General features: G+C 44.0%; 1 protein-coding gene across 1 annotated transcript in view; it reads left to right on the forward strand.

The window, feature by feature from the left end:
* Positions 1-17949, forward strand: part of KLF7 (Kruppel like factor 7) — a 58507-nt gene that overhangs the window by 23358 nt on the left and 17200 nt on the right. Inside the window, exon 3 of the mRNA XM_033064884.1 lies at positions 7039-7651. Within this exon, the coding sequence (XP_032920775.1) occupies positions 7039-7651 (613 nt within the window). The remainder of the gene's footprint in view (positions 1-7038; positions 7652-17949) is intronic.

The following is a 17949-nucleotide window of genomic DNA, read 5'->3' on the forward strand; positions in this document are numbered from 1 at the left end:
ATTCCTGATTTGGCTATCCTTAATCCTTTGCTGACATTGATGCTATTTTTTGTTGTTGTGACTGGTCGCAGATATTTTTTCTGTCTTTATTAAATGGTCCAAAAAAACCCAACAAAAGCCCTCCAAAGCCCTGGTTCAGTGTTTGCAGATTTCTTTCATCCTTTTTTTTTTTCTATCTAGATGCCTATCAAATTCAGCCACGCTTAGCTGCAGTCCTTTGTTCAGTGTCTCATAACCAGTGCAGTGATATTCTCTGTGCTTAAGGCCCAAATACCACAGATTTTTACTGAAGAAATTTGGCTCCGTTCAACAGAATATTTGTTAGATAAAGATGTATTTCATTATGACCAAGTTAGGGAACAAAGCCTGATTTTGACTCCATGGATACAGTTATGGGTTCAGACCTTTTTTCTATTTGTGACATTTGTTACACCCATTTCTGCTGGTGAAAACTGGTAATTTTTGGTAAAGTTGATTTTGATCTTTCGGTCTTTGGAGTCTGATTAAAATCTTTGATAACCATTGTTACATCATGCCCCAGAGCAAAAGGAAAATGAATAATGTTTGTATGAAAGTAGTGATTCTGTCCTTTATATCCACATTTTTACTTTAAAATTGTCTCTGCTGAATTCAGTTGAGGCTTCTGATTTCAGCATTTCTAATACTTGGAAGACATATAAGAGGAGAAGATGCAGGGAGAAAGCCATCTGGGTCATGGTAGGAGAGTTTATTGAGGGTGCTGTTGTGCATGAATAACAGTGAATGGGCTGGTTTGGCTAAATACACTTCCTAATGGTTCATTCTTTGGGCTCAGACCAAGAGGGAGAATGGGCACAGGCCATTATTGTATTGAAGAAATTAGCAAACAGAGACTTTAGTCCTGTGTAGGGGAGTTAAGACTTAATAGACTTGTCCACTGCAGACTGGTGGCCGGTGTGACCCATTCAGACAGTGTTAGGGACGACTGGGCTGGTGCCTCAGGCATAAGGTGAAGTTACCACAGGAAAACAAGGCTTTACATATCACATGATGCTTTCTTTGTTGCCTGTGCCTGCTTTTTGCACTTGGCAAAAGCCTGTTTGTTGAGAACCCAGTTAATGTGATTTCCTTCATATATACAAGGGATTAGGAACATGCATACAAATACTTACCACAAGTTAGCTGTCAATAAGTATCTTATTGTTGTATCTGAAAAGAGGTTTTAGCTCTCTGTTTTTTTTTCAATGAACTATATAACACAAGATGTGCTGGCTCCTGACTAGTTTTGTCTTAAAACCTTTGCAATAGAGATTATTTGCTATCACCTGAAACTTTTTCGTACATACATTCATTTCAGGCTGCCATTTTCCATTTTTCCCAAGTGTATTTTGCAGAACTACTTATTTTAATACTAAAGCTCTGTTTATTTTATTCTGTCCCAAATGTTAAGCTTCTGATGTGCTGCAGCTTTTTCACGACTAGCAACTGCCCGGTAGAAGTTGCCAAGAGGAAAAGCTGGAGGTTTTGGCAGCTGGGTGGGAACAGATGACAATCTTGGAATAGATGGGCAAGAGTATTGGGCTTTGTTGTTGTTGTTCAGGAAGTAATGAAGGCTTTTGGCAGTGGGAAGAAGATCCATCGTTCAAATCTTGTTTTAGGGTTAAGGATAAAAAATAGCATGGGATTTCAGGGGAGGCAGGTAAGTTTTCAATCTTCTATTCCTCTGATCTTCAGGGCTACCCCACAACATCCAGTTCAATTTCTGCCTGTGGAATCAGCAATGCAAGTGCCACTGTTGCTCAGAGCTTTTGCTGTTTTGCTGCACAATGAAACACTGATACTGGGCACTGGACCTGGTGCCACTGTTTACTCTGAGTTAAATGGCACTGACTTTACTGTTGCTGTTTTGGGTTGTCTTCTGTTGAAGGCAGTTTCTTCTCCAATGCAGTCTTGAGATTTTCACCATTTTTTAGAGATGAGCCCCCTTTTTTACATGCCAGTGGAAAGCAATGGGGTCTTGAAAGTTGAAATTTGACCTTCACTATTGCATGTGCAATTCTGCTTTGCTTGTGTAAATTACAAAGAGAATCCTTTCAAGTATTGTAAACAGACCTGGTAGATCAGACCTGCTTGTCAGCCACATTCAACATTTTCATTTTCTGTCACAGCCTGATCTAAGTATCCAACTTCCTAATTAGGTTTTGGATAACTTCCAAGTTCAGTGCTTGATGTCCAATTATATCTGCAGTAAAATGGCACTTAGAAGTAACTAGCACTTCCAGATAAGAACTTCTGATGATCTGCTAGAAAAATTCAGAATAAAGATATTAGAAAATACTTCACCATCAATAAAACAGAGGAAGCCAATGAACATATTGATAAAGTGCCTTCCCTGATGTTCTGTCCTCAAATTATTTTAAGCGTTTGGGCATTTTTTTTTTACCCTTGGCAGAGCTTTACTGTTACCATATTGTCCTGTCTTTACCTGTGCAAAGTGCCCAGAAGTTTGAGTGCTTTAAAGACTTCACAACATGGATGGGTGCTTCTCAAGCAACCTGTTATTTTTCAAAACCCTGTATGTATGGGTGAAAATCCAATACATAACATGGCTGTCAACCAAGACTAATTCTTTGTATTTTATTGGAGCAAGTTTAGATTTTATACCCTGAGAACTAGGATTCTGTTTTGGTTCATCAGGTGGAATTAGGTTTTCCAGAGCTATCTGGATCCAAACCTAGATGCCAAACTTGTGTTCCTGCAAAGGCTCCTAGCCTTCGGGCATGTCTTTCCCCTGCCATTCTCTGAAGGGGAGATACACTGCCTTGAGGCTTGGCACTTGGACGCTGGTGGTGGTCCCAGGTAGAGCCTTCCTTCTGGTTCCTACTGGGGAGAGAGATGAAGTCACATACCATGGCGATTGCAGCTCCTTCATGTCTGGTTTTGAATTATTTGGGTCAACTTTATCCTGGATAGCTGATAGACACCTTAAAATATAGACTCAGAACCAATCAAGTATCTGCAAGTCTGGGCGGGATTGCAGAGTCTGAGGTTTGTCTTGTTGCAATTAGTGGCTAAACTATCTTGATTTCTGCTGACTGTAGAGGTAGGTGAATACTAAGCTCTGCTGAAAATAGTACACACGTGTCACATCTCTGCTGTCAGAGTCACACTCTGGATTTCTCTTGTGTTCTGTTTCATAGTGGTGAGCATACTCAATGTGTTTCATAAATAATCTTTACTTTTAGTAAATGAGCTTTAGAGGTAAGAATCCAACTAGATTGCAGGTCATACCTTTCTCAATTGACAAACGTACTGAACACTGAATTTTCCTGGACCAGTGCTACTGCAAACTCTGAAAGGACTAAAAAGAAGTAGGTCCTGTACTGTCTGAAGGATCTGGTACTGCACATGGAAGTGTCATGGTGTGCATTCTGCCCCTACACATGCCTCAGACTTGGATGATACGTTTTATATGGGCAACAAAGAGATGTTTTGAGTTACTGGGGGGAACACACAGCATTTCTTGCAGGTGATGGAAAGGTTCCTCTGCTGGGGAAGTGAGGCTTTTTGCAATTGTATTTGAAACTGACAAATCAGAGGAAGGCCTTGACAGGATTGTCCATGTGCCAGACTGTTGTCCTTTTCTATCTGGCTTACTTCAAGTACGTGGGTTCTCACAAAATCACATCCTATTATTTGTCAGCCTTGAATCATCATTTCTTTTAACTGGTTAAACTGAGGAGCAAGGTGCAAGGAGAATGACCCTCATTAATCAGTTCCCTAGCCAGTGGAACTGGATTGACAGCCAACAGCAGTCTTACAGATCTTCTTTTGTTCCTGAAGGGAATCATCTTCTTCTTCCCTTTGCAGTTTTAAAAGTCTTTATTGCTGAGTATCCTACAGACACTGGTTAAGAAAGTTTAATACTCACCATGTTGCCTGCAATGTAGCAACTGAAGGGTGCTGGGGCTTCATGTCGGGTGTGTTGTACTCCATCTATTCCACAAAGCTTCCTCTGTTGCATGAGTGGTGAGGAGAAGCTGGAAGTCCAGCAGGACTTTGATAAGAGCAGAACAAGAACAGCTCATTCCTGTCTGATATATTCTTGAACTATTTTCTTACCAGGCTACTAGTGGAAGTAGGAGATCTATAGGGATTCACCATCATCTGAATTCAGCAGTTTGGGTTTATATCTCTGTAGACAGTGGTCAATATCCTGCTTCTCCCACAAAAAACAAAAGAACAAAAAAATCTCCAGTAGTTTTTCATGTGCTCAGTGGCAAATAGCTTTGTGGGAATGGAGACCAAAGAACTTTCCTGCCCCTTCTAGTGGTTCACCAGCCTGGAGAAGGGACCTTGGTGGTCTCAGCCTGACTGGTTTCTCCAGGTCAGAGCTCAAGACAAGGTGGTGTGGCCTAAAAATTGTCATGCCAGGGCAAGGAGTGAAGAAAGCAGGCTGGTTCCTAAACCCTCACCCCCGGGAGATTTGGACCACAAGGAGAGAAGGTCGCATAAGGTACTTGGCACAAGCTGGGAAGTGCATATGGGGAAAGATGCTTTGTTTCTGCCACCAAAAAAAAAGTGCAGCAGCAGGTAGGGCCCTGGCAGGAGGTAAGGGAAGGGCTGTGGCCATAGCCCCTCGCCAGGCTTTGTCTGCCATGCAGATTAGGTGCAGGGCTTTTCTGGCTCAGCGTTGCTAGGCTCTTCCCTGCTATTGACTTGGTGGAGAGGCTGAGGGGGGTGGGTGGGAGGGACTGCATTACATTGTTTCTTTGAGTTGTTTTTCTCCCCCCTTCTATAGGGAGATGGGCTTGATCCACTGGTTTTGGATTTCAGAGGCAGAAGGCAAGACATGACCAGCTGGTGTCTTGAAATGGCACAGGTGCAGTGGCTGCGGGAGGGGGGAGCCAGGAATAATTACAGGTTTGTGAAGCATCAGGCTTTGCCTGAAAAGGGCTCATCGAGAAACTGCTCTTTATGGAAAATTAATAGTGAAGCTGGAAAAACTGTCAGGCCCACTATTGTTGTCATGGGGTAGTGATGCCTTAAAGGAGCAGCACCTCCTGCTCGCCTCCCCTCCATGGGCTGCCCAGAGCTGGCATGCAGCTTTCTGATCCCACAGCAATTGAAATTTCATGTCACTGTCATCAGATTTAATGGCCTTGAGTCCTCATCTCTCCTCCCTGCTGCTGCCCTCCCCCTTTCTACCCCTAATTTATCATTATGCTTGCTCTTTCCTTTGGAAGCCTTTTATTTATTGGGCCTCTAAACCTGTTTCTGCCCCATTGGATGAAGGCTAAGTGCCCCATTGGAAGAAGACCAGAAAGCCCAAATTACATGATGTGGAGAACTCTCCTGGTGGTGGGGGTTGTTACTGAAAAACTATGTGGCATGTTGGAAAGCTTCTCCCAAAACCCATTAGGATTTATCTGGGGAGAGACCAGATTCCCAGATAAAGCTGTTTCTCATAGTCCCATAAATGCACTTTATAATAAAGAAAATGGAAAGGTTTCTTAAGGCAGGTACAGTTGATAAGTGTCCCACCCCCAGGCCTGTGTGCAGACAGCCTCATACCTCTGAATATAACATACATGCTGAAGTATAGCATGTCTCATCTGCATATATTCTGTTCTGTTGCTTTTTGTCCATGTCTACAGCTCAGATCTATAATCAGCTATTATTTTAAAAAGAAACAACTGTGTGGCAGATTTTGTTGTGAACTTGAAAATCATCCCACCACATTGTATCTGCAACCAACAGTGCTGCTTCCTGGGCGCTTTGAAAGTAATAATCTCAAATTACCTGGCAGTTCCTAGAGAGCTGTGAGTGGGGTCTCCTTACATTCCTGTTGATGGACCTTTATACTCAGAAAGCAGCAAGTCTCTGTCTCACCTCTGGTCATAGGAAGCTTTTATTTCTTGATCAGATGCTGCACTCTCCAGATTGAGATGTAGTTGGGTCACCAGCTCCCATAGATTAAAAATTTTTTACTACAACCCCTTTCTTAATATTGGTAGAAGTGTTCTCTGAGGAATAGTTTTTAGAGGTTTCTAGCATGTATTAGTTAGAATGTCTCTTTCTCCAAGCCCTGTGAAATCACAATGGTGGCATTAAACCAGCTACCGTTTCAAGCTTCAAGAAATGAAAAACAGTGCTAATAAACTCCATTAAAAGCTCCTGAAACTACAGCAAACGGTTCTCTATAAACAATAAAAGTTTATAATGTTGGCTGTGGAGGACACTGGGGCAGTGCTTTGGTGGCTGAAGGCTTTATTGGGGCAAGCTCAGGGCACTTCATAATACAGCACATGCCCATAAGAGGCTCATCCCATTCTTGTGCTGATGATCACTGCTGTGGAGGTGTAGGAGCACATTTTTATGTGGCAGCCTCTCTGCAACCTCACCTACTTTTAATGTGCCAAAATTCCCTCTAAAACTGACAGTAGCTCCTTTTTTTATCTGTCATCTTTCCTTTTCTCAGGCCCTTTAAACAAGTTGTGGTTTCACTGGAAGCTTTTCTACCTCCTATCTTAAAATGCCACGCTTCAGAATTGTGCTGTTTAAGGAAGATTGGGCCCCAGCCAGCTACACTGAGTTAAATTTGGAGAGAAAGTTAATGTTTGTGAAGGAAGAGGAAGCAGTTATTTGGAGAGGTGACTTTTTGTTTGTACATGGCCAAATGATGAGTCTATTAGGATAGTTTCATAGGAAGTGACTGTTGGACCGATGATACCTAAAGTTGGGAAGGCCCTGGTACCCATGGAACAATGTACAGACTTTAATGAAAGTGTAGTAGATGCTTTCTGGTTGTTGTATCTTCACTTCTTGTATAATACCTGCTGCCATATGTGGGAATTCCCAGGCTGTCTCTGAGCAGCCTCAAACAAGTGCCAAATCTTCATGTCTCCCAGTGTGTGAGCATCTCACGAGAAGGTGATGTTGATGAGTGCTGTCCTGGAATGCCGCTGGACCATGTTCTCCTGCCCTCGGTGGCAGCTGTGCTGTAATCTCTCTCTAATAGCAGTTTCTCTCCCTCCCCTCTCCCTTCCCCTTCTGCAGACATGCCTGGAGTTGGAGCGATACCTTCAGACTGAACCGCGGAAGATCTCTGAGACCTTTGGTGAGGATTTGGACTGCTTCCTTCATGCCTCCTCATCCCCAGATGCAGAGGACAATATTCAACGGCTGGACCCCATCCTTCTACCAGTGGAGACGAGTACATGTGACAAAAGCGCCAGCATGGACATTATCCTCTCCCGTGACAAACTGCTGTCTGAGACGTGCCTCAGCTCGCAGTCCACCAGCTCTTCCACAGAAGGCTACACGGCCGTCAACCAGGCCCAGCTCAATGCAGTAACCTCATTAACCCCCCCTTCCTCTCCGGAGCTCAGCCGCCACCTCGTCAAAACCCCACAGACTCTCTCAGCAGTGGATGGCACAGTGACGTTGAAACTGGTAGCCAAGAAAACTTCACTCAGCTCTGTGAAAGTGGGTGTAGCAACAGCGACTGCGGGGACAATAAAAGGCGGGCAAAGTGACAGTGAGCAAGGAGGTACAGGGACAGAAGCATCCCCAGAAAACAAGAAGAGGGTTCATCGCTGTCAATTTAATGGGTGCCGGAAAGTTTACACAAAGAGCTCCCACTTAAAGGCTCACCAGAGGACTCATACAGGTACTTATGTAGGATGCTTCTCTCATCTTGTCCTCCTGCCACCTACGTGTAACCATCTCCTTTTATTCTCATTTAGAAAAGGAAAAAAAAATCTCTTCTGAAAGTCCAAGCTTCTGTCTATGAAACAGGGCAGTGGAAAATATGGTAGGCCAGCGAATGTACTCATTATTCAGTAGAACAGAGGAATTCACCATCGACCATTAACCTGTTGGGGTTTCATATGTCTTGTGGGGCTTCATGCAGAGTAATTTTAGGATACCTAAGGGATGTAGATGTATCATCATGTTAAAACTATGTGCATATCACTTTGGGTTTTTGGCACTCACTTCCCCAAGACAACTTAAAAAATGTAAAGTTTAGTTAAGTGTTACTTTCTTCAAATAGAAAATAGCGTGGGTAGGTTTTTGGTGCCTTTTGTATGGGAGAAAGAGAAATGTGTTTCAGATCTTAGATACACTGTTTAGGAATAATCTGTGCATGAGGCAGCGTGTGTAGATGCAGACGGGTAGGCATGCAGAGGCACATACCCTTCAGCTACTCATGATCTTGGACTTCTTCAGTGCTAAATTATAGTGAGAAAAGAATGACACGGAGTTTGAATGAAATAGTGTGGGTGGAGAGGGAATAGGATGTATGGATAGATGTGAGGCTCTTATTTTGGGTAACATTTACAAATGTTATATATCTGTGTGTAAGCTGGTTGAAGCATACCGAATTGGCTTAGGATGGCTGTTCAGGTTCCCTCTCATTTCTTCATAGTCCCCAGAAGCTTTTCAGCTGGTGTTCATTGGCATTAATAGCTATGCAGTTCACACACGTTGCTGCTTTGTTCTAAGCTTCACACGTGATGAGAGATGATAAATTCCCATTAGCACTGTCTTATCATGTGATTATTCTTGTTTCCAGAGGGATTGCTATAATCAGTTTTCTCAATTTTACTGTAAAATGTGTGGTCTCTTACAACAACTGCACATTTAGTTCACGATCTTATCATGCAGGCAGATTCCTAGAAGCAAGGTTTTTCTTACAAGGCAGAAAATAACACATTGGACCAATGCAGTAAATCAGATAAATATGTGGGTTGTTAAGAGAGCTGCATCCATCACATACTAGGCAGCACTGTAAAAGTTACATGGTCTGAAGTATAAATCATAGTAAGGCATAAAAGACATTGATCTTTTTATATGGGCTTTCTAGTGCTTTTACTGGGGATAGCCACCTTGCCAGAAGTGACCTCACCTGTGATTCAGTGATTTGAAAGCCAGTGAAAGTAGTACAATAATTTTAAAATCAGTATCAGTATGGTCAGAATGTTGGTTCCTTGTAGCGCCAATGCTGCTGTGAGGGCTTGTCCCTTCTGGGGCTGGCCAGTGGGACATCCCAGCCAAGGCCTTCCAGCAGATGATGGAGCGTCCATGAAAGCACAAATGAAGAGGGTGAGAGCTGTTGACCCAATGATCTTGTGATCTTGTCTGTTCAGATATGACCCCCATGTTCATACTCAGGATGTTGAGGTGATGGGTCTTACACAGCTTTTCCTGAAGTTAGTCAGGGATATGACGTGATAGCCTGGAAAGGGTGAACTTGTGAAGGTTTCCTGGAGCTATTATGCAAATAGGGATATGGACAAGGAGTCATGAGGAGCACTTGCAAAAACTGCTAATCTCTCAGCACCTTTACCCTTTGGTGTCAAAATCTTCTGAGAGTTTGCATGCTTTTGAACCCAGCCTTAGGCCTGGTTGAATTTTCTGAGGCCAAAACCTTTCTCCTCTAACATTACTGTGCAAAATTGTACATTTTACAATTAATCCGTGGTGAGAAAAGTTTCTCACTGGCCGTGTGATCTTTCTGTTGAATAGCCTTGGATTGTACATAGTGCCATGATGTGCTGAGCCTACCTGTCCACAGCAGTGCTTGACATGGTGAGAAAGGCACGTCTGCCTTTGCTGGGCAATAAGGAAAACCTTTATGAGATGATGAGACTGCAGCTGCCTGGATGCAGAGCCCTCCCAATCCCAGCACCTCACCTGGTGGGATCAGCTACTCCTTTGATATTAAACCGTCAGTGGTTTAAAAAGCACCAAATTATGGGAGTGTTTCTGTTTCCATTCACCATGTCCTGAGAAGATGGCATAGGTTGTTAGGAAAGCAGAAAGGCAAAAAGCCAAGAGGGACTACAAACCTGGAATGATGATTTCTCCTGTCCTAAGAACTGTGAAACCACCCTGCCATGTCCTAGCTTAGCGCAGCTTTGTAGAAAGCATGTGATGAGGTCTGAATGCAGTCTTGTTGTTAAAACACATCTTTGATGAAGAAGCTGGGAGCAGGAAACCTGTCTCTCATTTTTGTCTGTGGAAAACAGGTTGTCTAAATACCTGTGACATTTACATCCTGGGAACAACCTGAGTAAATGGAGGGAAGGAGTGTGATAGGTTTACCTTAACAGCTTATTTGAGTCTGGAGCACAAAGTCATTCAGACCCCTTCATACTGCTTAAATGCTCTGTTCCCTAAAAACTCACTGACCATTGGAAGCCTTAAATGAGAGCTGGTATAATCAAGACGTTTAATGTGTTCACACTGACCTCTTCAGCGGGGTTCCCCACAGGGAGCTCCTGCCTCTGGTAAAAAGATAGGACAGAGAGGAGTAGCTATGGATATTTGGGACTGAATTATAAATGTCAGGGCTGTTTCCCATGCAGCCTTCAGGGCATGGGACGAGGAACCCTTTTCTCCATGGGTGCTTTGTTTTTTTCATGCCTGAACTTAGTGTGCTGTGGGTTGCGAATGCACCCAGCAGTGCCAATGGCTACTGGCCACTTGGCTAAGTCAGTGGTTGAGCCAGAGGGTCTGAAATGATTGCAAGATATTTTCCTTTGGCTGGTGGTTTGGTAGTGTGTCATGTGAGAGCAGTCTGCCAGTGTGGGCTCTGTAAACGGGTGTGAGTGCCCCAACAGACAAAGAGCTCCCAGTGTGGGGTTCGCAGGCAGAGAGGCAGATGTGGGCTGGTCACTCAGCTTGCACGTGCAAAGTCCACTTGCTGGATCAAAGAGATTTACTGCAGTGCATGAAAACAAGAAACCATGGGCTGGGGAGCGGGTGGGGGGTGGGAGGCAGCGGAAGGAGGCTGCATTCCTTTCGTTCGTATGTAAGGCTGACCAGACAGACGCTGGCTGCTGTTCCCCGCTGCTGCGCGATGAGCCAGGCTGGGCTGCAGGCAGTGCAGGCTGATAGCAGCTTGCTAGATTTGGAATCCTCTCTTGGGGTTTTACTTTGCCAGGAAGCCCAGGGCCCATCAGACCCCACATTACACTTGGTGCATCTTCCACATTACTGTCCCACATCTCATCTGCAGGAGAATCAGGACAGCACTATAAGGCCTATCAGTGGTTGAACTGGTTATGAAACCACCTTCTGGATGACCTTTGGAGAGGGAAAAACAATCATCTGTGTGGGAGAGAATTTAATCTGGAAGGGAAAGGGAAAAACACTGTCTGTATGGAAAGGGAAATGAAAATATTTGACTGAACTCAAAGCAAGCTGGGGCATCTAAAGTTAAGGGTGTGTAAAGGAGCTAAGAGCAGTGGTGGGACTGACTGTCAGACTGCAAAGAAGCCCCTCAGGGAAGAAACAGCAGCTGAGCTTGTACACAGGAGCAAAAGGCAAGCTGTAGGTTTGGAAAAACCACATTGCCAATGTGAAGGTGAGGTAAAAACATCTAAAGATGGAGCAACCAGGACTGGCATGGTAATTCGACCCTAGCACATTTTCTCACATTCGTGGAGCAGTTATCAGTGCAAACAATGGCATTTTCTCTCTTTGGAGAGAAGAAAATTTTCATCCTGCCTTCACACATGCATGGAGATGAATTGTCAGTGTAATGGAGAGTGGAGATGGGAGGAATTCCAATGAGCCAAACTCCATGTATAATCATCAGTACTTCCTAAATTAGAAAACAGGATATTGCTGGAGAGTGTCTGAATGCAAGTAAGTCTAAGGGTGAGCTGGCCTGTGACCTATGGAAAGATTAGTCATAGGATATGACTGTGTCTTCCAGATCAAAGACTGCTGGAGATTTCTATCTCCTGACAAAACCATTCCTATCAGCCTTCCTTGCAGTTACATGCAGGGGAAGGTATAAGATGGCGGGGATACTTTCTGACCACAGATGATGCATCACATAAAAACCGGCCAGGAAATCCTTAAGATTGGGGCAGTGATAAAAAAAATTAGCCTTATGGAGTTTGCTCAAGTTTGAGGAACAACAGTTGGGCACCTCACATCTATATTTAGGTTTCTAAGGGCTGAACAAGTAGGAAATACTCATGTAAATAGGTGTTACTAGTCTACATAGGATCTTAAGATAGCAGTTCTTCAAGTGGGGTGTGTTTCACATTGTCAGGACATCTTATTTTAAATTACATAGTTCTTTAATCCAAAATGCTGGATGAGAGCAACTAAAACAAACAAATCCACCCTGCAGGAAAAGAAAGTACTACATTTGCATGAAAAAGATGAGACACGTGAGAGATTAGAAAGAGCATTAACCAACAGAAGGTTTTTGAGATGGCATATAAAATAATAGAGAAGAACTTTCCCCAAGTGTTGGAGATGAAAGAGAAAATATCTGGAAATTAGTGGAGGGGATAAAGTTCAGGAGAGTAGGCTGGATGATAGGTAAAGAAGATTGATACAAAGTAAAGGAATAACAGAGAAAATAAAGACTGTGTCAGTGATAGCACATGAATGGGAAGCTGCTCTATTGCTCTATTGTTTTAGTGTAGTAGCATCTGTGAATAGAAAGCAAATGAAGAGAAGGAAAAAGCAATTTGCCAAGCACAGCACCAATTCTGCACGATGCAAGACTGAATAATGATTTAGGGAAAAGCATTTGGGAGAGCAGCATTGGTGGCATAGGAGAAATTAAAGCCAAAGCCCAAGACGTTTTGTTATAAAGAGACGCATAGCTTTGTGGCGACTCCACAGCTCTGTGCTCAGGACTGAAACCTGCCAAGGGGACATGGAGGGACATGGAGGATCCTGAAATTCAAATGGCAGCAGCTGAAGCAACAGATGGATACCCTGCTGGAAATGAGAGACAGGGAATTGAAGGAGGAAGAGTATGTGGAAGACCTTCATTCAGGGCTGCATTTTTTGGGGAGTACAGTTACTTAGCCAATTTGGAAATCTGTTTTTTTGTTGTGATGTTGGACTTCTAAAAAGTTTTTTGTGTAAAAACGTAACAAGTTTATATCAAAGCTGATTAAAATAAGCCAGCTTAATCCTGAGCTCCTTATAACTTTCTGATCTTGAAGCCTTTTAGCCATTTGGCCAGTTTGAAGGGGAGTGTTGTGATTTCATTGTGGAGAGTCAGAGCCTCACTTAATGATTACAGCAAGAGCTTAGACTTAGAAAATGATCTTTGAGAACCACCCAGGCAGCAGGAGGATGGCCCCTGCCAAAAGCAGCCCTTGCCATTTAAAACACCAGTGATGTTCATCCATAGCTTGGTGGTCAATACTTGAATTCTCAGTCCTGTTTCTGCTCCATCATTTGCCAAATCAATAGGATGGAACAATCTTCTTGTTTGGGTTTGAAAATGTAAATAGGTGTTATTTGTTTGTTTGTTTGCCATTAGAAAAGATTTCTGGCACAAGGTAGACCTAGATGCTTTCTGCCTATTCAGTAGCTGCAAGAGGGCAAGTGCAGGTGCCTCCAAGTGTTACGGCAGTCTGCCTTGGTAAGGCACAGAGGAGCCTTCTTGAGTTTGTAATTTAGTGTTTTCCTATACCCATCCATCCACTCCCGAGCCCCTGTGAAGCACCCAGCCAGGGGGCAAATGACAGAGATCACAAAAAGAGACTCAAAGAAAAACCCACCAATTTGTCGTTTGCCCATTTCCCTTAGTGTTGCTGCTGTCCCACACTGGATAGAATTGGCAAGTTAACAACAAGAAGCTATTATTTTCTTGTCCATTTGTCCAAAAGCACTGTCATTTCTAAAGTATTTGAAGTCATGCCAGGGTTGAATTGAAGATGTGTGCTCAGACCTGCTGTTTTAGGCTGAGGTGGGCATGACTGGGAGACCTGAAGTACTCTGGGGCAGGAAAAGCCAAGTGCACTGCCTCTCATCTTAAAAGCAGTGCTGGGTTAAAGGCTTTTCCTAAGTGCAGTGTGTGTGTTTGAGTCTGGGTCATATCTGGGCAGCCTGGGTGCGCCTGTCCTAATCCAGAGCCTGTCTTTCACACCCCATGTGGACACAGTCCCACATAACTACATACCAGCTGCAGCAACTTGAAAGCAGGAGCAGATGAACTACAAGGCTTCGTGGAAGCTGACCTAAAGATAGCAGAGGTGTCCATGCTTTTGCCAAGGGTGGTGGGGTCCCAAATACAATCATGGGCACAATGGCATAATCAGTGCCCACCTTATAGCAAAGAGGAGCTGCAGGCAGGGAGACTGGCCTGATAGGGATAGGGAATGTGAGACATCCATTCAGTCCCGTGCTCTCTAACCCAGGTATCTGTGAGGCAGTTTTTGAAATAAGTTCCATTGTCTGAGTCAGGTTCCATGTCACCACAGGACTTGCTTTTTGGTGCCCAGGATGGTGCTCTGGGCAGTGGTGTACATCTCCAGCTATTCAGTTGTGTCCACCATTGTCAGCATGTAGTGCCTGGCTTGGTGGGTTTGTGGGAGTGTGATATAATGGATCTGCCAGGCCTCCCCATACTTACATTTCAACCATTGTCCCCTTATCACAAGGGCCTTACACTACACTTAGCCTGCTTGATTGCAGCACGTGTTTCACAGTTAGGGATGACCTGGAAAATACCATCTGTGGTTAGGTCCACTCCTTGATCATGAGCCCATGATGTTGCATCTCTTCCCTGATGACCTGAGTCATCGTGGACCCACCAAGCCAAAAATAATTCACCTTTATGTTGCCAGTCCTGATCCATCTGATACACTTTCATCTTGGCAGCCTGATCCACCTGTTTGTTGTTGCAATATTCTTCAGTAGCCAACTCTTGGGTATGTGGACATCTACGTGGTGTACTTTTACAACCAGCTTCTCTGCCTGTAGCAATGTCTTGCCACAATTCAGCAGCCTACATGGGTTTACCCCTGCGCTGCCAATTGGTCTTGCCAGTCCCACAGAACATTTGACAGGAACAAAGGCATCAATGACATTATGACTTTAATGGCATTATAACTTGGCTACAAGTCACAGTTCGTATTATTAATTCATTAATTATTATTCCATCTTCTTTTGGTTAAATTATTTGTTTTCTTTTGCTCAGTCTACTTCTTCTTTTGAGTTCTTGAAACAGTGCACTGTGAGTCGATGGTCATAATCTCCCTCTGCCAAAATTACCCTTTCCCTAGTTTGATGAGTTGGCATTGTTTTTTCCTTGTAATCCAGTCTTATCTTGATTGTTTTGTCAAATGTCTTTGATTCCTTGGTTTAGAAGGGCTCTTTCATGTGGAGGTGGTAGAAAAGCCTCATGGCCCTGCGTGGCAGGCTGGTTTTGGCCTCCACCTTGTAGAACAATTTGGACCATCTCAAGGTGCTCTTTTCCCCACAGTCTGTCCCTACTGGAGATGAGGACATCCATCACCTTCCCTGTCCCTGAGGTTTCTTCACATTTCCGCAGATGCAAAAGGCAATACAAGCCATGCTGAGCAGCCCCACACGTTGTACAGAGTAACCAGGTCATATCGAGGGGCAAGGTGGTTCCAAAACTGCCACAAAGGATAGGGCAGGCTAGAGGCTGCACTCTGGGATAATGGGTGATTGCTTCAGTCACTGAGGAGCGATGTCCAGCCTCTCCCTGGTCCAGTCCTGGGCATTGCAAAGGCCAGTGGTCCTGGTCCTTTCCGCAGTCATGCTCTTGGTGACAACAGGAGGTTTCTTTGGATCCTCGGGAATGATGTCCATCCTGAACCGTACCCAGTCCCGGGGATTGCAAGGGTCGAGGCTGCTGCTCCATTCTTCAGCCGTACACGTGGCAGCAATGAATGCCAGAGACAGCCTGTGGAGCACCATGGTCAGGAGGACCACCAGGATGAGCCTGATCCCGGTCTTTTGCAGGGGTGACATCTTGGCACGTGAGCTGCCTCGGCCTGCCATGTTGGTCAGAGTTCAGACTGTGACATTCCAGGCTGCCAGTCTCCATGTGCTTGCACATGTTGGCAGTGTGACATCATGGACTGCTGTCACACAGGGCTCTGTGATGTCACAACTTGTTTTCTGCCTGTCCAGCAGGGAATGAACACCAGAATGGAGCTGGGAAGGAACTGGGTAGATGGATTTTTAAGGCTTGTCCCACTGCTATGCCTGCTGGCAGGCACTGAGCTCAGCAGTGGAGTGGCACAGGATTTGTACTGTGAGCTGTGCCCAGACTCCATCCAAACTGCACTCAGTGCTGTGCCCCAGCTGGGCAGCCATGGTATGTTTCCACACAAAACCCTCTTGACAGCAAAGTGGCAACCCATGCTAAAAGGAAAGCAAAAAATTCATGCATTGTGACAAAAAATCTTAACCCCTCTTGAGCAGGGTCTTGGACAACTGACCTGTAAGAGGAGTAACAGCTCATTCTCAACATACCATTACCTTTCACATGTGTTTAATCACCTTTTACCACCACAATGTCAGTTGAATACAATCTACTGTATAAAATTTCAAAGAGGCTTACTCCCTTTGTAACACGTGGTGATTCAGATTCTCACTAAAGCAACAGGTAACACATCTACACTCACCTTTGTGGATTTGCCACCCAGCACCCCTTTCTGCACAGAACTGTAAACAAATACCTCAACTCTTTGTGTGGATCAACTTCTTTCACAGTGGGTGAAGCCACCTTTTCAGGACAATGACTGCACAACCAAAATCTTTCCACTGGTCAGCTTTAGACACGATAAGAAGGCTTAATAAGAATCAAAGTCTTTAGAACACTGCAGGCCAGTTTGCAATCCCCAAAGTCCCCATTTGCAGATAAGCACACAAATGTTATGTTAGGTAGATTTGTTCCTGAAGATGTCTGGCTTTTGAAACTCAGAACTGAAAATTGTGGCTGAAAAAACTGAATGCTGAAAAAACATTTGCAGGCATGCTAGCTAAGGTAATGATGACAAACATGAGTTTCAAGATAAAAGCTGATGCCAAGCTGAGTTCTGAAAGAAAGGTGTACTCAACTGTATGGCCATGCACATTCAGAGGCTTAGTGGGGATTTATTCCTTCCTTCTGTACATCTGGACTCTCACCACACAGAGAGAGGTCTTAATAGCTTACTTAATATAAACTTCCATTTGTACATCTTGTTGGTCACCTGTAAAGTTTGCAAAGCCTTTCCTTCTTCAGAGTGAAATTTTCCACATTTGGGTTTTTTTCCAGTATGGTTATTGTTTGTTATTTTAGAAATTGGAGCATATGTGTTGGAGAGAGTCAGGGAGAAAAGAACTGTGCACAGTGTAACAAGTTTAGCTAAAAACTTGGCCCATGTAGTTGAAAATAATAGAAGACTTCTATCTGTGATTATCTGAGTAAAAATTAACTTGAATGGATTAAGCTATAATCCATTGTAAACTGACTTCCATATGAGTGATATTTTATCATTAATTCTTTGTGAGACCCGTAGAATCCCAAAGGTGGCTTTTTCTTGGGCTTTGTTTGGCTTTGAATGTGTGTTAGTAAACATGTTTCATACAGAAAACCTCTTTGTTTTCTGATTTTTCTCCCTGAAGACACAGTGTCACCCAGCAATGGAATGTTATAATACATTTGTGTTCTCCTTTGGTTACTTACACTCACCTGGCAGTGTGACTGATCTGGGTGGTTTCCAACTGGTTGCATGTAACCCACATAGAGCTAAGGACAGATAATCCTTTGTGCTTTTTACGAAATCCAGATGGGGAAACTTCCTGGCTGGTAAAGTTAATTACCTTTACTTGCTGCCTTGTGCTCTGGAGATTAGTCTGGTTGGTTCACCAAGGTTTGCCCAGCAGCGTTGCCAAGGCCTTTTTACTGAGCCCTGCTCAGTGTGGAGCAGCAAGGAGCTCGCCTGCTGCTGGGTGCAGCCTGCCAGCTGTGCCCAAGGACAGAGAAAGCACCAAGAAGAGTGGGATCTCCTTCAAACATGCCTGCCAGCATGTGAGTAGCTCTGCCTTGGCACCAGGGCAGCCTTTAGTGAGAGAACTTGCCAGTGTGTTCTTTAAGCCCAAGCACATGATTTCCCTTTTGCATCTATCTCCAAATCAAATTCAGTATCTGAATGATTGAGATCCTGGATCTTTTTCCAT

Source organism: Catharus ustulatus, chromosome 7 (genome assembly GCF_009819885.2).
Source record: "Catharus ustulatus isolate bCatUst1 chromosome 7, bCatUst1.pri.v2, whole genome shotgun sequence".
In the NCBI taxonomy this organism is placed as follows: Eukaryota; Metazoa; Chordata; class Aves; order Passeriformes; family Turdidae; genus Catharus; species Catharus ustulatus.